General features: G+C 37.0%; 3 protein-coding genes and 1 pseudogene across 4 annotated transcripts; 2 read left to right on the top strand and 2 right to left on the bottom strand.

The window, feature by feature from the left end:
• On the top strand, positions 1,935-6,199 carry LOC18781205 (annotated as a pseudogene).
• Positions 6,071-11,253, bottom strand: LOC18779174 (ankyrin repeat-containing protein At5g02620). Its single transcript, XM_007214093.2, has 3 exons — positions 10,451-11,253; positions 9,703-10,223; positions 6,071-6,769 (listed from the first exon to the last, which is right to left on the bottom strand). The coding sequence occupies exons 1-3, from the start codon at positions 11,079-11,081 to the stop codon at positions 6,176-6,178; spliced, it is 1,746 nt and encodes a 581-aa protein (XP_007214155.2). The 5' UTR covers positions 11,082-11,253; the 3' UTR covers positions 6,071-6,175.
• On the top strand, positions 12,364-14,025 carry LOC18780335 (endoplasmic reticulum oxidoreductin-1). The gene is made up of 4 exons (XM_020563180.1): positions 12,364-12,566; positions 12,740-12,998; positions 13,345-13,455; positions 13,662-14,025. The coding sequence occupies exons 1-4, from the start codon at positions 12,543-12,545 to the stop codon at positions 13,805-13,807; spliced, it is 540 nt and encodes a 179-aa protein (XP_020418769.1). The 5' UTR covers positions 12,364-12,542; the 3' UTR covers positions 13,808-14,025.
• LOC18779934 (ankyrin repeat-containing protein At5g02620) lies at positions 14,807-19,579 on the bottom strand. Of its 2 annotated transcripts, XM_020563178.1 has the most exons (4): positions 19,498-19,579; positions 16,405-16,965; positions 15,772-16,295; positions 14,807-15,630 (listed from the first exon to the last, which is right to left on the bottom strand). In XM_020563178.1, exons 1-4 carry the CDS (start codon positions 19,562-19,564, stop codon positions 14,971-14,973), a joined length of 1,812 nt encoding a protein of 603 aa, XP_020418767.1. In that variant the 5' UTR covers positions 19,565-19,579; the 3' UTR covers positions 14,807-14,970. The 2 variants fall into 2 exon arrangements, with proteins under 2 accessions (XP_020418767.1, XP_007213587.1); XM_007213525.2 differs by lacking the exon at positions 19,498-19,579 and having other exon boundaries at positions 16,405-17,645.

Raw genomic sequence — 22,934 nt, 5'->3', positions numbered from 1 at the left:
TTAATTAGTTTAAACCCATCATCAAGCCAGAGGAATAATTATCAGGTACATTACCTGCAGATGCCTCTGCTATGCCACTTGTTTTATAGTTATTTCAGTTGCAGAACTCAACTAACCATAATTAGAATGGCAGAGAGTTTCAAACAAGAAAAAAATAATAATAATTAGTATTTGAAGGTCAAGTGCCTAAATTTAAAAGAAATCTTTGAAATAAAAGAAAACCAATTTGCCATTGAATAATATTAAACAAGTACTGCTGCAGGCAAAGAAAAAAGTATATACTCTCTGAAAATGCTGCTGTGCATGTGAAACAAGCACTACTATAACTTGGTATGTATCATTTTAGAGATTGGGAGGAAATGGTATGGTTTCTCTCCATCTTTGTTTGCTAGGGTTTTCTGCCTCATGTGTTTTGGGCCTATTTTGTTTTATTTTTGTGTCTGTTTTGGTTTTTGTATTGGGCTGATCTGGCTTTCTGGGTTTGGGCCAGTCCTTTTAAGTAATTTTCTTATATATATATATATATATATATATATCTTTCTATTGAGGGATCCCTCAAATAATTTTATTTGAGGAACACCCTTTAGGGTCCTCTACAAATATTTTTTCAAATATCCAAATAATTAGTTTTTAAGTCTACATTCATAAATCGTCCTTGCAAAAAATTAGACAAATTAGAAACCGTTTCAATATCCAATTGTGTCATACAAAATCAATAAACACAATGCTTCAAGAAAGTACTAAAATTTCAATAATTCAAATGAGCGGTCAAATGATATCAGATTAAAGTGATTTTTTTTTTCGGTAGTCATGATTTTTGAATGAGTATCTACAAAATAGACAGTTTGAATTAGTGAAATACAATACACAGTGGGCCCTACAAGGGTGTTCCTAAAATAAGCATATGTATGTATGTAAATTATATATATATAGTTATTTTATCATCCGGATGTCTATACTTTATTATCGTGCAGACATCATGTATTTTCTATTACTCTTCCTTATTTTCTTTCATATTTATAATGGCATCCGTAAGATAATTACGTACAAACATTCGAATGAGAAAATAAGTGTGTATATATATGAATGATATTATGCATAAACAAGTTTTGAGGAACACAAGAATAAAATTCTCAATGATATGGTATGATGGAGAAGCTATATATACAGAGAATAGTTTTCACCATTGTGTACAGTGTACATTACTAGGATGGGGCAAAAGAGAATGTGAGCTGGTTGCCTATCCATTGGCCATCTAGGGCAATGAATAGGTCAGACATGGATGGCAAGGCATATGCAATATTGGCTTGTTTTGCTATGCAAACGGTTAATTAAGGCTATCTTAGTTTTTCTTTTAAGATGCAGAGGTAAATGCTCTAATCAGTATAAATTTGTTGTCAATATATCTTAATTAATAAGCTATTTCTTCACCCTTGACCTTCAATTTCTTTTGTGAGTTGGAGAAGATAACTAATAGGGGACGTAACCTTTTGACTCCACCAAATCCAATCCCCAATTTATTTTCGTTCGGTTTAGGCCTCAAACTAATAATTTAGTGAATTTAACCAAACTATATCTATTTAGTGACCGATTTGATTTGGTTATTTTCCTTCATAAATATTTAAGCATATATTTCATATTCTCTTACACATATGAAAGGGAATTCTATACCATAAATTAAATATTGATTAAAAAAAATTTATACTAAATTAAATCGGATTGTGGAACATATTAAATAAGAAGGAGAAGCTCAATAGCTAGAGAAGGTGAACAACCGATGACACTGTTATTGTAAAACGCCGCACGTCACAAATGACCAAGTTACCCAAACTTTGGCAAATTAAGAACATCAAGCTCACATACAGCACATCTCACACTCGCACAAAAGCAAAGTCCAAGACACCTTTCAATCCCACCCGCCCACATGTCAATCACCCAATTCACTTCATTGGCGTTGGCGCGCAACCAAGTCTCTGTCTCTTGTGCATCTCTGCCTCTTATCTGCTCTGTGGGGTTTGCTATTAAATGAGAATGAAGTTTCAAAAATCAAAAGAGCTAAATGTTTACCAATGTTTATTTATATGTGGGATGAACAATTTTAAAGAGGTTTTGGTGGCATTGGAGATGGTGAAGAAGAAGGAGAAGAATGAGAAAAAAAGCAAGAGATGGGCAGCTTTTTTGGGTGCTGTGGTGGTGGTGTTGTTAGCCACAGCACTCACCTCTACAAGAACTGCCTCTAAACTCAACCTCTCTCTCTTTTTCAAGAACCCCAATTCCTGCCACTGTCCTCAGGTACTGATCAACCCATTAATGTTAATCAGATTAAGATATTATAACTCATCTTTTGTTATGCATGTGGTTGAATTTGTGTTGTTTGTTTGTTTGTTCATCAGATTAGATTGCTTCCGGTTAAACTTTGTTCCTCCTTTGGTGCTTGTTTATAAGTTTATAATAATCTTAACCTTTTTTTTTTTTTTGGTTTATTTGTTTATTTTTATGAGTGTAGGATTCAAAAGGGTACACAGGCATTGTGGAGGATTGCTGTTGTGATTATGAAACAGTGGACAGTGTTAATGCAGAAGTGTTGCACCCTCTTCTACAAGAGATTGTTAAAACTCTATTTTTCATATATTTCAAGGTCTCTTCTGTTGTGCCCTCTTATTTATTTTATGCTACTGAATATTTCTTTTTGGACGTTGGTAATTTTAAATTTTCAATCCAAGCATCCAAGAGATTAGTCGTACCTTGTGACCAGTCACATGAATTCTTTACTTTGAATTGAACACATTCTTAGATGGCTATAGTGATTTAGGGAGGATATTGTACTTTTGTTTTTACCTTTTGGGGGCTTATTTACTTGGTTCAAATGATAGGCCAAGCTCTGGTGTGACTGTCCCTTTTGGACCGAAGACGGTATGTGCCTCTTGCGTGACTGCAGCATCTGTGAATGCCCAGAAAATGAATTTCCAGAATCTTTTATGAGGCCCTTGCTCCAGGGCCTTGCACCTGACAGTTTTGTGTGTCAAGAAGGAAAGCAGCAGGGGACTGTTGACTGGACGCTAGACAGTAGAGCTTTCAGAGGCTGGGTTGAGACAGATAATCCTTGGACAAATGATGATGAGACGGATAATGGTAATTTACAATATATGTCATGGACTGTGTGTTGCGTAGTATTCGCTGTACTTGTGTTCTTAAGCTATTGTCTGTCGGAAGCTGGAGTCTATTGGTATTTTCAATAAGAAAACATTTAGATATGGTTTAGTTATGAAGTGGTACATTTAAATTCACAAACTTGTTTTTTCATTACTTGTACCCCGCAATTTGGTTGAATGTCAGGTTCATGACTGATGATATAGTAAATGGTTCCTGAATGTAAACACTACCTCAGTTTTTATGTTTACTATTTGTTCTTTTCATGTCTTACACCTGCTGTATTCTTGTACTAAAAGGTTTGTTCTTTTTAATAATATTGCGTAACGATTGACTCGACTTTCAATCTGAAGGTGAGATGACATATGTGAACCTTCTATTGAACCCTGAACGTTACTGGCTATGCTGGTCCATCACCGAGAAGGATATGGGATGCTGTGTATTCTGAAAATTTCCCAAAATGTGAGTTCAACCTTTTGTTATATCTTTGCAGACAATTTGACTGCTCGTAACATTTTATGTTTAAGATGTTATATATCTTACTTTCTTATTGAGGTTATCTATCGCCAGTCCAACTCCTGCAATAGGGGGTAATGAGACACTTAAATCTGAGGCTAGGTTGCATATCAATATGTTTTACTTAATGTTTTTTGTTTGTTATTCTGTAGATTCATCTCAGGACATTTGCCAGGAGAAAAAAGTATTATACAAATTAATATCTGGTCTTCACTCCTCAATTTCGATCCACATAGCTGCCGATTATCTTCTTGATAAGACTACTAATCTGGTTCTCCTTCTGCCTCATATCATGTGACTATTTTTCTTTCCCCTGTGCACTTTGATTTCTTTTCTAAATTATGCAGTTGAGTAGTTACCAATGAAAGTAGAAAGTTTAAAAGCTGTTTGCCATACTAGTGTTGATTATCTGTAACCTGCGCATTGGTCATCCATTAGATAATAACACTTCTTGAAATTTGAAAAAAAACCTTTTATTGTTGTGCGAGTAAAGATGCACTTTAGTACGTTTGGTGCAAGTTTTTGTTAACCCTTGTACTTAGCAGTGGACTGCAGTCCAATACAAGAGTATCATTAGTGAGAAATTGATGACCAAGTCCTGATGTAGGCTTCAGGAAAGTTTTTTTTTTCACTCTTTAAAGATGATTTGACCAAAGATTTCATCCAATTTAAAGTGATGATATAAAGTAGCACTCAGTAAGGGTATGTTAGCTACCATCTTGTTTGGTACTTGATTTTTTCAATCCCAATTGGGTGGTCTTTATTGGAACTTAACCTACACTTTGGGGTAAGTGTATTCCATGTTTTCCCTTAACTACTGAGCAAATGAGCAGACCCTCAACTTTTTTTTTCTCTGATGAATGTTTTATATCCACAAAGATCAGAGAATTAAAACTTATTCATCAAGAGTGGTGAACATATATTGAATGATCTGGAATTGATAATTGGATGGGTCATGCATGTAATTTGTGTACTAGAAGAACTACCCTGTCTTTACTTAAGATGCACAGCATTTGACCTTCCTGCATTCAAATTTCAGTGGGGTCAAAATCTGGAGCTGATGCATGATTGTGTTTTGACATATCCCGATCGTGTCCAAAGTTTGTACTTCACATTCCTCTTTGTTCTCCATGCAGTGACTAAAGTAAGTATTCTTTTGCATGCCCTTCCTTTTGACAACCCAAATTCCAATTCTTACTGTTAAAACTGTACCGATTGTTTGTGGGTTCTTAAATGTTTTTTAGGCAGCAGATTACTAGGAGCAGGCTGAGTATGACACTGGTAATCATGAGGAAGACCTGAAAACGCAGTCTTTGATGAGGCAGCTACTCTACAATCCTAAACTCCAAGCTGCATGTCCTCTACCAGCAAAGCTCTGGAAAGGTCAAAGCGGACCCCAACTGAAGCAGCAGATTCAAAACCAATTCAGAAACATTAGGTTTGTCTCTCAGCATTTGCTTCACTAGTAATTAGTTTATGCTGGATCCTGGATGAAGCATGAGCACCTTGATGTGGAAAAAGTACTGATTTCATCCACAAATTGCAGTGCATTAATGGATTGTGTGGGCTGCGAGAAGTGTCGGCTTTGGGGAAAGCTTCAGGTTCTTGGTCTTGATACTGCATTAAAGATCCTCTTTTCTGTTGATGGCCAAACTCATCCAAATCAACCTGTGAGTTCTTGCAGCTCTTAATTTATCTCTCCTTGTATTTTCTTCTGTTCTAAAAACTGGACCAGATTGGTTGTTTCTAATTACGTTAACCAAAAACTTGCCTGCTGGTTTGGTTATCCCCATGTCTACTAAGAAATTTGAGGAAAAGAAAAGGAAAAGAGAAAACTAAGAAAACAAATCAAAGCAAGACAATAAATTTTTTAAAACTAAGGAACAGCATGTGCATGGATGGATCAATTTCGAAAGTCATGGATACATGTTTATCTCATATATTTCTTTGTGCATGCAGTTGCAGCTGCAACGAAATGAAGTGATTGCTTTGATAAATCTGCTAAATCGACTCTCTGAATCCGTCAAATTTGTTCATCAAACTGGACCTTCAAAGAACATTGTGCACGGGGGGTGGATTGTTGATCCTGCTATACAAGCAATCGGCATATGACAAAAAGCATGGGGGTTGCTGACGACCGGGCTGAGGTATCTCACCATGTATTCAACACATCCTTTTTGTTATATACACATCCATGGTATCCTGCAGCAGGAGGGTGCAGGCATGGAGACTTATTTGTGAATCATATTTGCAGGTTTGGGAAGCTTATAATTACAAATGTAAGTTGATCCCCCAATCTTCAAATACCAATTTTGGAAGCAGTGCAAAGCATATATCACACACTGATTCGTTGACCATGTAAGTCAAATGTAAATTGTAAGATCCACGTCATACTGGATCAAGAGATACAAATGCCAAGCAGAAAATTCCAGACATAATAATAATGTTGTTACAGAGACTGACTTATACATATGAAACATAATAATGTAGACACAACAAAATAGTGCCATTAAATTATGTGGATCTTTTTGAACTTGGCTGTAGGCTTTCTTCTTTTCTCTAGATACATGTAGATGCCAATGAATAAGAAATTTGTCAAAACCCCGATGCACATACCCACTTTGCCAGATTCCGACATCACTGCTAACGTGCCAGAAAAAAATGCCATCACCATCCAAGTAATGGAATGCTGAATGAGAGTTGTGCTTGTAGGTATGGCTAATTGAAATTTTATGATTGTTCCGATTAACTCAATGAAGATTGCGATAAATGCGAGGGAAAAGGCTGCCACGTCAAGCGTAATAAAGAATACGAAAAATTTAGAATCCTGTAAAGCTGCCGTTCCGTCGCTTTTAAATCCGCCAGGAACGTTGAGCCCCGCTGCGAATGTGACGGAGGCGATAAGCGTTGCTACAAGTAGAATGGTATCACGTCCTTTTGGTACTTGATCCGAATGAGCTTGGCGCTTCTCTCTCTTGTGTGCAACGCTGCCCGGAGATTCCGGTTTCTTGATATCGGAAGTGATCTGTTGTTGGAAAAATGGGATACCAACTGAACGCCCCAGGTGATCCAAAACATGAAGATCACGTAAATTTATGCTTTCCTAAAAACATAGAGAGAAAAAGTAGATATTAAGAGTTTTTCTATTTAAAACCCACATTGGAAAATCAACTATGCTTTGTAACATTTATTAAGAGTTTTTCTATTTAAACTCCACTTTTTTTTTATTCACCCCAAGACTTAAATTGTTAAGCTCTTTAAGTTTTATTATTTTATAAAAAGACAAAAAAAAGTTATTCAACTTAATACTTAACCCTAGAACATGTATAAACACATTTATTTTATAAAAAGAAATTGTGAAATTTTGAATTAGAAGTTGAGGTGAACTTAGAATATGGTGTGAACAAAGAGAAGTGCGGAGTTTAAATAGAAAAACTCTTTATTAAATAGGGTACAAAAACACATCGCAAATAACTATTTAGTGTTATAAATGGTTATTTAGTCTAGTGATATTTCCATGTTATGCTTGAAATTTCGTCACAAAACAAAAGTCTCGAGCATTGAAGGAGAAAATAAAAAATATATATATATATATGTGTGTGCGCGCGCTTTTTTTTCTATACAAATGTGTAAGAGAAACCTTTTTGATGGGTAACATCTCACGGAGTTTCTTGTGATTGAACAATAAGAAATAGATTAAATTATTAATGGTCTATGAACTATACCACGAGTTGTCAACTCCATCAATAGTATCCTCTTTAGGGCATGTTTACGTATCAGTAATGGGTATGAGAGGAAAGGGAATGATTTCCATTCCTGACTTCCCCTGCGTTTACTTGCAATCAGGAATGAAAAAATAAGTGGGCCCTACCTCAAAATCCGTAATCACATTCCCTCAAAACTAGGTATCAGATCGACTAGGGGGGACTAGTCGATACGATTCCCATTCCTGCTTTCTCTTATTAACTTCCAAAAATACCCTTACCACTTTACTATAATTCCAAAATAACTCAAACCCTAAAAAAAAATAAAAATACACGCCAGAAGGAGTTCAAACAACTCAAACCCTTAACGTTACAACACAGCCTCCCTGAAGCAGCAGAAACTATGTAAGTCACTCCATCTATCTATCTATCCACCTTTTTCTTTTTCTTCTATCTTCTGTCTTCACATTCATCGCAAAACAAAGTATGATCATGGATAAATAAATTGATGATATTGTCATAGTTAACTATGTTGGTAGTATATGAATGAAGAGAGATGGCGTTGGGTTTGGAAAATCTTATAGCTGGTGCAGAATGTATTTTGTCAAAGTGGAATGTATGGCAAGTGGTTTGTATGGCAAGTCGTTTCCACATTACTATGCACTTGGAGAGATATACGGAAAAGATCGTGCTATTGGAACAAATGCTGGAAATGCTGATGATGATGAAGAAGACGTTAGGCGAGATGATGCAAGTGTTCATCAGAATAGAAGTGTGGGTGATGATTTTATTGAGGAGATGTTTTCACATCCTGATGGTGGGTCACAATATGGGGGTTTAGAATATGACGGATCTCAATTTGATGATGTTGAGGATTTAGAAGATGATGAGACAACTTTTACACAACCAAATCCCCAACCCTCAAGTGCCCAACAACGTGCCCAACAGAAGAGACCCGCACAAGATGTAGCAAGTGGTCCAAGTAATCCTCGTAGGAAGGTAAATGCTTTGAATGAAATGTCTAACAAATTTGGACTTATGGCTGAAGCCGTAGCCGGAATGGCACCTCAACTTGCAGGTTTGGTTAATGTTCTTTCAACAGAGAAGGATCTTGCTGATATGCAAGCTAAACTTGGTGGTGAATTGAGGAAAATAGAATTCCTAACTCCTTTGCAAGTATTTCGTATCACCAATATTTTAGCCAAAGAGCACGATTTGCTGAGGGTCTTCTTTACCATGACTGATGAAGAAAAAAAAGATTATGTATTTAATCTTATGGAGCATGGCTTATAGTGATTGCGATTGATGAGTAATGGGTGAATGACTTTTGTGGAGATTATATATCTCTTCTTTTGGTAGTTTGACTATTTTGTATTTAATCGTATGAAGATTATGCAAATTATTATTATTTGATTATTTACTAGTTACGTAGGTGAAAGATAAATATTTATTGGAGTTTATTTTGTGAATTTTATTTGCTTATGTTAGTTTTGGATGTGCTCTTTGCAACTGCTTAGCCCTTAGGTGACTTCTTTTGTGAATTTTATCTCACTTGATCAAAGATTTCTTAGCCAGGTTAGCTTGTCTAGCTTTTGGTTCAGAATAAATTGCTGATAATTTTCTTTGATAACGGATTCCCTCTTACTGATTAATTCAAAACCCATTTTCCTATAGCTTTTGGTTTTGGGTGAATTTTATATATGTGATGTGGTGAAAATGTGTAGGGCATTTTAGTAATCAAATTAATTTGGATTCTGATTCATGAAAATTAGTAAACAATAACAATGGGAATCAACCCCATTCCTTTACTAATTTCGTATGTTTAGTAAACAGCTTAATGGGAATGATTCTTCCCATACCGATTCAGTAGTTCCCCGATTCCTAAATTATCTGATTCCTTACTTTCTCCATTACTGATACGTAAACATGCCATTAGAACATTTGTTGCACTGCTGGTTCTTTATGTCAAGTCTGTCTATTAGTGGCCAATTTTTTAGGGGCAAATAGGAGTTTTCATACCCAAAATTTAGGAGCAAATAGGTCTTTCCCTGTTCTTTCTTCTTTATATTTTGGTTTTAGTTTTATTTAATTATTTTTTCTTATTTAATTATTGCTTTTTTAGTTTAATTCTTTTTATAAATATTTGGAATGAATTTCTAAGTTTATCCATACCTTAACGGAAAATTTGACAGAATTTCCAAGTTCACCCTAAGGCCAAATTATGATCAAACTATACTCAACAAATCCTAGAGCTAGTAGAAGTTGAAGGTGAAAATGAAAATATGAGTTTTTATATCTATACAAATATGTGTCCGTGTATATTACTGCATACCTTTTCGCCGAAATTGTCACCAAGAAAATAGTCAACGGCCTGTGAGAATTCCTCATTAATAGCAGTCTTGTCCACTCTACGATCATGTGTCAAAGTTGTTATAATTTTGCGATTGTGTTGACGGGCAGCTAGATGCAAAGGAGTGTTTCCATCGTTATCTACTTCATTTATAAGTCCTGCAAGCTTAGGGTTCTTCAATATATAATTCACAACATTTATTTGTTCTCCTAAAACTGCAGCATGTAGAATCGTTTGGCCTTTGTCATTGAGCAAATCACAGGTATCAGGTCGACGTCCAATCATCTCTTCCAATATTTTGGTGCAGCCTGCATAGGCTGCGACATGAAGAGCCGATATTCCAGATTTGTCTAAGATGTAAGAAGCATCACTATCGAGTTGCAAGAGCACTCTTGCAGCTTCAAGATTTCCTCCCAAGGCTGCATAATGTAAGGGAGTCCACCCAAGTTCGTCGACTTCTCTTATTATACCAGGCTTTTTGGACACCATGGTCTCCACAATGCCTAGCACAGAGGAAAAAAATTAGAGCTGGTTTATGGGCAAGGAGCTGAGAATTTCTTCAATGACGATTTGGACACCACATGAAGCAATCCCAAATATATATACGCAGAGGTGACGCCGATTTGGACACCCCTCTCATATTTACAGAAAGTATTTGCCTTACAAAATCTAGCAGAAGAATATTTCTTTGTATATTTTAAATATGAGAGGGGTATCAGTTGATGTTTACCTCTCCCTGTAAGATGTTTGCGAGTTACTGCCATATGCAAAGCCGTCACACCATTAGTCCCATGAAAAGAAGGAAATATAGGAGACTCATTTAAAATATAAAGAACAATGTTTGCATAGCCATTTCTAACAGCTAGGAACAACGGCGACTCATTGGCGCTATTAGTGAAAGAACACAAGTGAGGATCGGCCTCCACTAACAGAGTCACCACACCAGCATGTTCATTGCGGACAGCAACATGCAACGCAGTATCCTTTTGTGAATTCGTCTTTCGGAGTAGCTCTTTATGAGCATTCGCATCAGCTGGCCCACTCTCCTGATCAGCTGGATCAATTAGTGTTCTCTGTGCGTGTTCGATGAGAAACTTTACGACTTCATGACAGCCTACTCTTGCAGCAACGTGCAAGGGAGTGTTGCCTTTCTTGTTGGTGGCCCAAAACAGGGGAGATTGATCATCAAGCGGGGCGTTTATGAAGAAATCTATTTGCTTGAATTCAGCTGCGACGTGGAGTATATTGTTGTCTTTAGGAGTTTTCTGATCAAGAAAACTATTTGATACTTTGCTATCTCTTGCTCTTCTCAAGAAACCAAGGTCTCCTGATCTTGCCGCCTTATAAAGGGAAGGATCCATGGCCTTGAACTCCCTCTCCCAGCTTTCTCACGGCTAGTTCAAGTACTTAATTATGAACTCCCTCTCTCTTAAATTGTGTTCTCAAAATCCTTCTCTATCTCTCTGTATGTCTGAGGACCACACATCTGGTCCCTAGCCGCCATCAGTATGTCCTCATACAGGACCTCAGCTCAAGTCGTTGGCTTGTTTCTGTGTTGTATATTATGTTTGGACTTGAGTCCTCTTCCGTGTTAAACTTAATTACTTAATTACTTAATTGTAAAGTCCATGTTTGAATGTTTACTAAAGCGAAGCCTCCGGATTTTCTATGTAGATGTCGGCAAGCGAACAACTAGAGAAGGGGAAAATGTCCTACTACTCCATCAAAGGAGACCGGGTGAGAGAGACGTGTGGCACTGATATACAAGTTCTTTTGCCACGCGGAAGAGGATTTGTTGTCCCTGTTTTGCGTATGTCCCTTGCCTTGGAGGGTGCCGTGGACCCCCGTATGTCCCCCCGTTTTTCCTTCTTTCTGCTCCGAAGAGCTATACAATAATGAATGCCCCAGGTTAGATTGTTTCAAAATCCAAAAGATTTCAGCCAAATTTGAAGTCAGTTGCGTCAGCCATACTAACCCAATGGTTTTGATTTAATCATTTTTAAATCAAAGTGTTAACGTGGGCTTGTAACTAAATAGAGTATTAAAGTATTTTTTTTTTGGGAAACCCTAGCCCCCTTTCTCCCAAAAAACACTTTTCGAGCCTTTTCTACTTTGAGGGGGGAAGAAGCCATTGTTCTTCCCCCCTCTCCCCTCTTCGCTTCCTCTCTTCCTCCTTTCACATATTTCCTCATTTTCAGAGACAAAGGGTATTCCCTATTTGTCTTAGTTTTGTTATGATTTTCATCTAACCATTATTGGCTGCTGCGGCTCAACGTCAGATCTTCACCTGCATTTCGACGTCGGATCTCCACCACCATCTTTTTTGCAATTTCTTTATGTTTGGAATAAGCTAATTAGATACATTCATTAAACTTGTAGCGATGCTATTTCTTTCATACCAATTTACAAAATTTATGTATTTCAACCATATCTCAGTTTATGAGTTCCCCACCACAATGACCAGCATGCTACAATCACTTTTGATAAAGCCCACAAACACAAAAAATATAAATAAAAGGAAGAACTTGAAACCATTACCCAATCAAAATCTTCTAGCACAATAATAAAGTCCACCGACACTAAAAAATAATAATAAGGAAGAACTTGAAACTATGACCACTAAAAAATAAAAGCTTTATTTACCAAAAATCTTCTAACACAACAATGTACAACAACTTAGATGGACAGCAGTTTCGAAGAATAGGATTTTTTTTTCTTTTTCTTTTTTCATTCTTGAGAAAAGAGAAGCCCCAGATCTGGAGCTAATGGCTTCTTCACTCATTTCTTGTCTTGTAACTAAAAGAGAATAGTCCAAAGGAATTATGTTTGAGCTTGAAGACAACAAGGTTAGGACAATGGAAAAATCAACACGGGACCTGACTTGGATTAGCCTTATCTTGTCAGCAGTCACATGAATTCTTTACTTTGAACACATTCTTAGATGGCTATAGTGATTTAGGGAGGATGTTGTACTTCTGTTTTTACCTTTTGGGGCTAATTTACTTGGTTCAAATGATAGGCCAAGCTCTGGTGTGACTGTCCCTTTTGGACCGAAGATGGTATGTGCCTGTTGCGTGACTGCAGCATCTGTGAATGCCCAGAAAATGAATTTCCAGAACCTTTTAAGAGGCCCTTGCTCCAGGGCCTTCCACCTGACAGTTTTGTGTGTCAAGAGGGAAAGCAGCAGGGGACTTTTGACTGGACGCTAGACAGTAGAGCTTTCAGAGGCTGGGTTGAGACAGATAATCCTTGGACAAATGATGAGGAGACGGATAATGGTAATTTACAATATATGTCATGGACTGTGTGTTGCATAAGCTATTGTCTGTCGGAAGCTGGCATCTTTTGGCATTTCAATTAGAAAGCATTTAGATATGGTTTAGTTATGAAGTGGTACATTTAAATTCACAAACTTGTTTTCTCATTGCTTGTACCCCGCAATTTGGTTGAATGTCAGGTTCATGACTGATGATATGGTAAATGGTTCCTGAATGTAAACATTACCTCAGATTTTATGTTTATTATTTGTTCTTTTCATGTCTTACACCTGCTGTATTCTTGTACTAAAAGGTTTGTTCTTTTTAATAATATTTTGTAACGATTGACTCGACTTTCAATCTGAAGGTGAGATGACATATGTGAACCTTCTATTGAACCCTGAACGTTACACTGGCAATGCTGGTCCATCACCAAGAAGGATATGGGATGCTGTGTATTCTGAAAATTGCCCGAAATGTGAGTTCAACCTTTTCTTATATCTTTGTGGAGAATTTGACTGCTCGTAACATTTTATGTTTAAAATGTTTTAGATCTTACTTTCTTATTGAGGTTATCTATCGCCAGTCCAACTCCTGCAATAGGGGGTAATGAGACACTTAAATCTGAGGCTAGGTTGCATATCAATATGTTTTACTCAATGTTTTTTGTTTGTTATTCTGCAGATTCATCTCAGGACATTTGCCAGGAGAAAAAAGTATTATACAAATTAATATCTGGTCTTCACTCCTCAATTTCGATCCACATAGCTGCTGATTATCTTCTTGATAAGACTACTAATCTGGTTCTCCTTCTGCCTCATATCATGTGACTATTTTTCTTTGGTGCACCAAACGTACTGAGGAGTGAAGGAGAACATCGGTTGAATAGTACCGATTCCAATTTGAGTGTGAGGTGGAAATCGGATTGTACCGGACCTCGTCCACCCCTAATTTTAACCATAACTTAACACTGCTATGTTATGTAAATCAAAAAATTTGGGCCAAAGCATCTGATGTCGAAGGGAAAATGCACATGTCGTTTGAGTAATACTTCAGAAGAATTATAACCCTCCGTTTAATGAGGGAAAATAACTCGAAATTTAACTTCCTTTGTTTGTCAACTTAAGCCCGGAATTTATGACATGACGTGTGAAAAAAATCGTGAAAATTGGAGCATCAAATTCTTGAGTTTAATTTCCACTAAAATACGTGTCATTTCACAATTTCCATAGTGTCATTTACAAAATTTGACATACATAACTCCAAACAATGAAATCATCAATTGACAATTATTGAAATGATGGAAATCTAAATTATGTCCTTTTAGAATTCTATGTAATTTTCAATTCATTCATCGAAACAAAGGGTAAAGAAATGTAAAACAAGAAAAGCACAATAAATAAAAGTTCACATAACTTATCTATATATATATACAATTCCGATCTCTTGGACCACAGGAGTCCAAGAGATTTGTGGTCACTCACCGTTGGATGTAAATTCAACGGTTCACTCAATCTTGAACTCCTTTTAAGAAACTTTTTTGAACCATTAGATTAATATCCAACGGTGAGTGACCACAATTTCTTGGACTCCTGTGGTCCAAGAGATCAGGACTGTATATATATATATATATATATATATATATAAAGCAAAAGGCAGAGAATGATGAAACATTCCAAATACCAGAAAATGCCCTTGGTTAATTCAAATATTAAGAATTAAAATTATTAATTAAATGAGGATAATATGGTAAATTCACATATTTTCATATTAAAAAAATTAAAAAAACAGAAATTAAAAGAAAATTCATATAATGAATCATATTTTTATGAAACACAGCTACTCATTATTTTTTTTAATTCAAATTTACAAATTATAAAAATAAACATAAAAGCTTCTTGCAGGGACAAAAATGCGTGCGGAGAGGCTAAAGATAAAAAAATTAATAAGAAACACTTAATAAAACTAATCAGAAAACAAAAACAAAAAAGACTTATAAGTTACACGGTTGACAGCCTGGCCGGTTGTTTCTCCTCAATTTTCGATGCATAGTCCAAATCACGTGCATCGAAAGAAGTGCCACCCCGAACCCACCAATTACATTGAGAATAACATCAAACGGAGGTTGACCCGTAAAGGGTTTTGCTCTAAGTGTAAGCATTCTGCGGCGTTCGGGCGTCACTGCCATCGTGGCCGAGAAAAATGCTACCAGCAACCCTCCGATGGAATACCGAATGAGACTTTCAGGTGTGGCTATTTCGATTGACGAGATACGTATTGGATTTGATTCGTTATAGATTGCAATAATTGCGAGCATAAAGGTTACCTGGTTGAAAAACTGAAATACTTTGAAAAATGTATCTTCCGATAGAACTGACTTTCCGTCGCTTTTAAATCCACCCGGCGGGGTTACAGCTGCTGCAAAAGTGACGGTTGCGATAAGCGTCGTCACCACTAGTTTGGTATCTAGTCTTTTCAAGGCCTGATTGGAAGTAGATTGCTGGCTTCGCCTCTTGTGTTCAATGGCCGATGTGCCGGGCGTATCCTTCTCTGAAGTTTCCGGTTTGTTGAAATCATCGCTGATTTTTTGTTGGAAAAATGGACCGCCTACGCAGGACCCCAACTGGTGCAAAACCAGACTGTCAATAGTTCCCTGAACAATACACAGAGAGAGATAGAGTAAACTTGTCAAAGATTATTAAAAGATCCTTTTCAAAACAGAAAAAAGAAAAATAATAGATCAATTTCAATTCCAATAACATTATTTATGTATGCGTGCACCTGTATTGCGTACCTGTTCTTCCCTATTTTGACCAAGAAAAATATCAATGGCTTTTGAGACCTTTTTATTGACAGCAGCCTTGTCCACTCTATGGTCGGCCGTCAAAATGGAGATAATTTCTACTTTCTTGTACTTAACAGCGATATGCAAAGGAGTGTTTCCGTCTTCATCAGCTTCATTAATAAGTCCCGTAAGTTTAGGCGTCCTTAATATGTACTCAACCACCTTGCCTTGTCCACCTAAAATTGCAGAATGAAGAACCGTTTGGCCCTTTGAATTAACCAAATCGCAAGTATCAGGTTGATATCGAATTAACTCTTCCATCACTTTGGTGTGGCCTGCATAGGCTGCAACATGGAGAGCTGACATTTTCGATGATAAGTCCATGATATAAGAAGCAGAACTATCAGATTCCATCAGTAGTTGAGTAGCTTCAACGTTCCCTGTGAATGCTGCGTAGTGCAAGGGAGTCCATCCAATAGCATCAACTTCTTTGATTAGGTCTCGATTTTTGGACACCAGAATCTCCACAACGTCTACCATATTGATATAGGAAAAACTAAAGAGGTGAGAGGTAGTGAAAATTTCCACCAAAATAAAATCCTCGTAATATAAAATCAACACATTTCATCAGGTGATGCGTACCTTTGTCTTTGAGTTGTTCCTGAGTCACTGCGGCATGCAAAGCTGTCAATCCGTTTGTCCCCTGAAAAGAAGGAGAAACGCCAGACTCGTACGCCTTCAAAATACAATGAACAATGCTTGGAGTGCCTTTTCTAACAGCTAGGAACAAGGGCGACTCATTTGCCTTATTAGTGAAACAACACAATTGAGGATCGGCTTCCATTAACCGAATCGCAACTTCATCGTGATTGTATCGAACAGCAAGATGCAACGTTGTGTCGTTATCCGAGTTTTTCACTCGGAGTAACTTGTTTTGAGATTCATCATCAGCTGGTCCGCTCTCCTCGTCACCTCTTTCCATGTGATGAAGCGATTTCCTTGCATGTTCAATGAGGAACTCAACTACTTCAACACATCCTACTTTGGCAGCAACGTGCAGTGGAGTGTCACCCTTCTTGTTGGTGGCCCAAAACAGTGAAGATCCATATTCAAGTGGGATGTCATTGAAGAATTTTATTTGTTTGAATTCAGCTGCAATGTGAAGAACATTGTTGTCTTTGGGTGTTCTCTTATAAAGAACATCTGGTAATTCATCACCATCTTCAATCCTTCTGAACAAACCCACATCGCCGGATGTTGCCGCCTCATATACCAAACGATCCATGACTTTGAACTTTGTATGACTAATTTTGGGATTTTGGTGATAAGTTTGTAAATGCAAGAAACAAAATGACAATAATGTAAATACGATAAAATAGATTAAAGCGATAAAAATTGAATTAAACTTAAATTTAAAGACAACTGAAAGTTCATTGCAAGAAAGTAAGCTTGCATAGTTACACTAAGAAAATGAAGAACTTGAATAATCTAAAGTGCTAGAAAATAAGGAATTGAAAGGTGCAATATAAAATTTTGTGTGTTCACTGGGATGTCTTTTCCTCTTCTTCTGAGAGACAATTTTGCCATTAGATGGCCTTAATTGACTTATCTTTGAAAATACTTCCAAAATGTATTTCAAAGCTCTAGATTCCCCACCAATTTCCCAACCACCACCAATAATTCTTATCAATAATTCATATACTAAGCAGGTCTTGACCTTTTGCTCCCACCCGTGAACACTGCCTTGACATTTGCATCTCTCTGAAGCCTTGCCTGCCTCTTATCCAACTACTGTTCAAAGAGGAATGCTATTCACCACCACCAATAATTCTTATCAATAATTCACATACTAAGTAGGTCAATGTAAACGCTTGACCTTTTGCTCCCACCCGTGAACACTGCCTCGACATTTGCATCTCTCTGAAGCCTTGCCTCCCTCTTATCCAACTACTGTTCAAAGAGGAATGTTATTCACAATCGCTCAAACTTTTTTTTTGGGCAAAACCCTGTAGTTTTCAACTTTTACCATTAAAATTCATATAGTTTCAATTTCGTCATTTTTACCACTGTAAATTAAGAGTCCAAACAATTCAAGAACACTTCTCCATTTCTGTCAGATTCCTTTTAGTAATGTTAGAGGGGCATTACGGTCAAATCAAGAGAAAAACTTTCAGCATTATAGCTCAGTATCCCTAGCCAATGAAATGATGCCAGCTGTGAATCATTTTTATTTCCTTTCCCTCTCCCCTTCCACTCGCCCTGTCGCACAATACTCCTCCTCGGTTGTTTTTTATCCCTTTGTTCTCGTCTGAACTTTCAACCTCCTCCCCCTTTAAATTCTCTCTCTCCTCCGTCCAGACCAAGCTCTTCTCCCTCCTCAGCCATACCTCTGCCACTCTCCTCTTTTGTTATGGAATACAAATTTGGCTTGTAAAACCCAAAGCTTTTTGTAACCCAAAAACACAAAACCCCAAGCTTAAAAGTAAAATATAAAATATTATCTGTCAAACTGTTGCTCCTGCATTTTGATTGTGTTGGTCATCCCTGTTTTTGGGGCTTTTGTTTCTAATTTCTTCTTTTCATATAAAAAAAAAAGGATCCCTTCCCCCAAAATCATAGTTCTCTGCTCATATTTCTTTTGTCTGTATATTTTTTGGTTCACATTGATGGGTAATGATTCACTCTTGAAATTGGTTTTGTTTTTGTGGCTTTCTTCCCCATTCTCAATTAGCTGAGAGTTCACATACCATTGAAAATTTTCAGTTTATCGGCCCTGTGAGTTGGAAGAGAGACTTAAGAATTGAGATTAAAAAGGGAGGGTAGTGTTGAGGTTTTAGACCAGAAAAAAAAAGAAAAAAAAAGGAGGGTTGCAGGCCAGGTAGAACGCAAGGTAAGATGTAAATAGAAGTAAAAAACCAGAAAAATAAAAAAATAAAAAAAGGAGGAGGAGGAGGGTTGCAGGCCAGAAGGAACGGAAGGAAAGGGAAAGGAGAAAAAATCAAGGACGATTGCGGGCCAGGGAGAGCGGTAAAGGAAGAGGGAAAGGAAATTAAAAAATTCACAGCTGGCATGAGGTTCAGCATCCAAATAGCATGAAAGCTTTAATGGAAAAAGTATGGAGTTGGTGATGATGACCAGTATGAGGTTCAGCATCCAAATAGCAAAAATGATGGCTTTGGCTTGGAGAAGAGGGCAATTATTGAATCTTGTATTGTATTCTACTACAATCTGAGCTCTCTCAAAGCTTTTCTTTTTCTCTGAACATTTTTGGGTGCTGGCTTCTCAGAGAAGACGCAATCACTCACTCTGAAACTTACTACAGAGCACTGCAAGGCTCTGCATTTTTTATTTTTTTATTTTTGTTATTATTAATATTTTATTGTTTTTGTAATTACAAGAGATTTTACCTTAATGCCCCTCCACTTATTCAATAACTAACGGCAACAGCTGATGCTCTAACAGAATTAAAAGGAATCTAACGGAAATTGAGAAGCATCCTCGAATTGCTTGGACTCTTAAACTGGTAAAAGTTGAAAACCACAGGAACTACAAGTGTCGTTTGCTTTCTTTTTTTCTTCTTCTACCTGACTTGTTTGTTGCGGTTTCTCTATCCATTTTTGTCTATAATCGCACTACAGGCAAAAGTTTTGGTACATTGCTATCTCTAGCTATTTGATACATTGCTATCTCTAGCTTTAGGAGTTTTCTGATTAAGAAAACTATTTGATACATTGCTATCTCTAGCTGTTCTCAAGAAACCAAGGTCTCCTGATCTTGCAATCTTATAAAGGGAAGGATCCATGGCCTTGAACTCCCTCTCCCAACTTTCTCACGGCTAGTTCAAGCTCCCTCTCTCTTAAATTGTGTGTTATCAAAATCTCTCTCTCTCTCTCTCTCTCTCTCTCTCTCTGAGGACCACACATCTGGTCCCTAGCCGCCATCAGTATGTCCTCATACAGGACCTCAGCTCAAGTCGTTGGCTCGTTTCTGTGTTGTATATTATGTTTGGACTCGAGTCCTCTTCCGTGTCAAACTTAATTACTTAATTGTAAAGCCCATGTTTGGATGTTGACTAAAGTAAGGGCAGCCTAAGTGTCGGCAAGTGAACAACTAGAGAAGGAGAAAATGTCCTACTACTCCATTAAAGGAGACTGGGTGAGAGGGAAATGATATACAAGTTCTTTTGCCACGCGGAAGAGGATTTGTTGTCCCTGTTTTGGATGTTCCGAGTACATTACGTGGTTGGTATATCATTTAATAGACGGAAGACATATGAAATATTTGCAATGCAGCCCGTCACATGTTATAAAAAGAAATGCAGTAAGTTGGACAATAATTCCACATGTCCTATGTTTATTAAATAGTATACTAGCCACGTGATGTACCTGAAACATATAAAAATTTATCCTTGCGCTAAAGGGTGCCAGTGCTCCACCGTATGTCCCCATTTTTCTTTCTCTCTCCTCCCAAGAACTATACAAAAATGAATGGCCCAGATTAGATTGTTTAATCCAAAAGATTTCAGCCAAATATGAAGTCAGTTGCAACAGCCATATTAACCCAATGGTTTAGATATAATCATCTTTAAATCCAAATGTTAACCAACATCTATGTTATAAACAAAGGTCCAGATTTTCATTTTAAACGGGACTGTGCTCATGTTTCTATTAAAGGTAGCATGGGTGAGATTTTTTTTCATTAGAATTGGGCTACATTATTGTAGGAAATTTCGCATCACAAGGAAAGGACAACCAGCCCCAAATACATCGCATAAAGATGGATCCACGACATACACCTTGAGGCCCATAAAACAAAAGGGCCTATCAAAACAAAGCCCCGTCAAATTATGCGTGTCACGAACTATTTGCGGCTAGTCTTTTTCATGACTAATGATGGCTCTCCATATAAAACTGCCGTGCCGTTGTTTTTTTGTTAAAATTAATACATACTTGTGTCTTGAATAATATAGAATAATTTAAAAAAAATTGAGAGAAATTGACAAGTTAAAGTCGGTTCTACACTAAAAACATCCTACTAGTTATATAATGTATTGTAACTAGATTCTAGATTTATAGGACAACTAGTGGCTGAAAACACTTTAGAAAGTCGGTTATTGTGCAACAACCGACTTGACTAGTTATTTGCCAACTTAGAGAGTCGGTTTAGCAACTCTATAAATATGCAAGCAGCCCACTTATGTAATCAAGCAAGAAAAGTTGAAAACTACCAGCTGCCCTTTATCCAACTAAGTCTCTAAAGCTTTGTAACTTTCCTCCTCCATTCAAAAAAAATTACCTGGTTACTTTTTCAAGAAGTTTTCCATTCCAGATCAAGCTATTGTCCTAAACACTAAACCAACTATTTCCTAAACCTTTCCATCCCATAAACCAATACTTTTAAGTCCTCCCGGCATGGTTAAAGCTGCTGCAAATGTGACAGTTGCAATAAGCATTGCTACTACTAGATTGCTATCGAATACTTTTGAGGCCGCCTGTGTAGAAGTAGCTTCCAACTTTTTTCTGTTGTCCATAATTGCTTATGTGCTAGATGTATTTTTGTGATTTGGATTCCGAAGTTGTTTGGGCTCATTAGTGGATAAGTGTCGTTACCACTAGCTTCGTTTCAAGGCCTGATTTGAACTAGCTTGCGCCCAGTTTTGCCACTTATGTCCAATGGCGGCCGGTGTGCAGGGCGTATCCTTCTCTGACGGTTCTAGTTTGTTTAAATCATTGCTATTTTTTGTTGGAAAAATGTACCACCCACGGAGGACCCCAACTGCTGCAACACTGGACATCTGTTGATAATTTCCGAGAGAGAGAGAGAGAGAGAGAGTGAGTACACCATAGAAGATGTCAAAATAAATGATTATTTTTAACCTAACTTCACTCACTGACTGGGTAATAAAAAGTAGGAAAAAAATAAACTAAACAAATGATAAGGAAAACAGATTATTGTATCACGTTGTATGTTACATTTTTAAATCTGCTTGTATTGATGGAATCTACTTTTATTAAAACACCATACACAAAGTGATATAATAATATGATCTCCTTAATGTTACTATCAAAAATCAATATATTTTTAATTCATTAATCATTAGATGGATAGGACCATACGGAGAATATCTTTTTTTTTTCTTCTTCTTTGTTTTGTATGGTTTCCCGCTTGAACATAGAATCCATTGCATGCGTACCTGTACTTCAATACATTGACCAAGAAAAATATCAGTGGCTTTTGAGAGTTATTTATTGATAGCAGTCGCGTACACTCTCGTGTCAGCATTCAATCAGGTCAATCAGGTCAATCAATTAACTGACATGCATTCATCCCATTGTTCTCTCGTGTGCAACGCTGCCCGGAGATTCCGGTTTCATGAAATCGGAAGTGATGTTTTGTTGGAAAATTGGGATACCAACTGAAAGCCCCAGGTGATGCAAAACCTGACGATCAAGTAAACTTATGCTTTCCTAAAACCATATCGAGAAAAAGTAGATATTATAAGCGCACATTGGAAAATTAACTATGCTTTGTAACATTATTATTGTGAGAGCGATTTTCGTTCCACAAGAATATTCGTCTAAGATTCTTTTGTTTTTTTCGCTTTTCTTTCTCCTTACAAAACAAATCGGAGTAAAAAGACCACACCCGGGGGTGTTGGCCAAAAGTCCTTCGATACTTAAGTTGGGTTGGATGTTTCAAGGAAAACCCAGTGGACGGAGCCGTGTGTGGTGGCCGGAGCCTTGTGTGAGAGAGAGAGAAAGAATATGACGGCTAGGGTTTGTGAAGAACAATTTCTGCAGAGTTTTAGTAGGAATTTAGATGTACCTCAACCCTTGTGTGTGACCATCTTTTTATAGTGGTCTCGGAGGCTAGGATTTCAGAGGAATAATTTCGTAGATGGAAAGAGATTATTCCTCCTCGATTTGGAATTGATTTGATTAATTTGGGATTTGATTTATTAGGGTAAGTCAAATCCCTAATTGTGGTAGAAATCAAATCAATTCCCAATTTAATTTGGTAACTCCTCATTTAATTGGGAATTGTGGTAGGAATCAAATCAATTCTCAATTTAATTAGGTAATCCTCAATTTAATTGGATAATTCCCAATTAAATTGAGTAACTCCCAATTAGGTTGAGTAATTCCCAATTAGGTCAAATAATTCCCAAATTG

This window comes from Prunus persica, chromosome G4 (genome assembly GCF_000346465.2).
Source record: "Prunus persica cultivar Lovell chromosome G4, Prunus_persica_NCBIv2, whole genome shotgun sequence".
Classification (NCBI taxonomy): domain Eukaryota; kingdom Viridiplantae; phylum Streptophyta; class Magnoliopsida; order Rosales; family Rosaceae; genus Prunus; species Prunus persica.
Note: the sequence above shows the minus strand (reverse complement) of the source record. Positions and strands in the feature narration are given on the sequence as shown.

Coding starts and splice junctions, on each gene's coding strand:
- LOC18779174 (XM_007214093.2), bottom strand. CDS start 11,081: ATGGATCCTTCCCTTTATAAGGCGGCAAGATCAGGAGACCTTGGTTTC. Junction 10,224..10,450: donor CAAACATCTTACAGGGAGAG/GTAAACATCAAC, acceptor CCTCTGTGCTAG/GCATTGTGGAGACCATGGTG. Junction 6,770..9,702: donor GTGACAATTTCGGCGAAAAG/GTATGCAGTAAT, acceptor CTATGTTTTTAG/GAAAGCATAAATTTACGTGA.
- LOC18780335 (XM_020563180.1), top strand. CDS start 12,543: ATGTTTGAGCTTGAAGACAACAAG. Junction 12,999..13,344: donor TGATGAGGAGACGGATAATG/GTAATTTACAAT, acceptor TTCAATCTGAAG/GTGAGATGACATATGTGAAC. Junction 13,456..13,661: donor TTCTGAAAATTGCCCGAAAT/GTGAGTTCAACC, acceptor GTTATTCTGCAG/ATTCATCTCAGGACATTTGC.
- LOC18779934 (XM_007213525.2), bottom strand. CDS start 17,047: ATGGATCGTTTGGTATATGAGGCGGCAACATCCGGCGATGTGGGTTTG. Junction 16,296..16,404: donor GGAACAACTCAAAGACAAAG/GTACGCATCACC, acceptor TCAATATGGTAG/ACGTTGTGGAGATTCTGGTG. Junction 15,631..15,771: donor GTCAAAATAGGGAAGAACAG/GTACGCAATACA, acceptor TGTATTGTTCAG/GGAACTATTGACAGTCTGGT.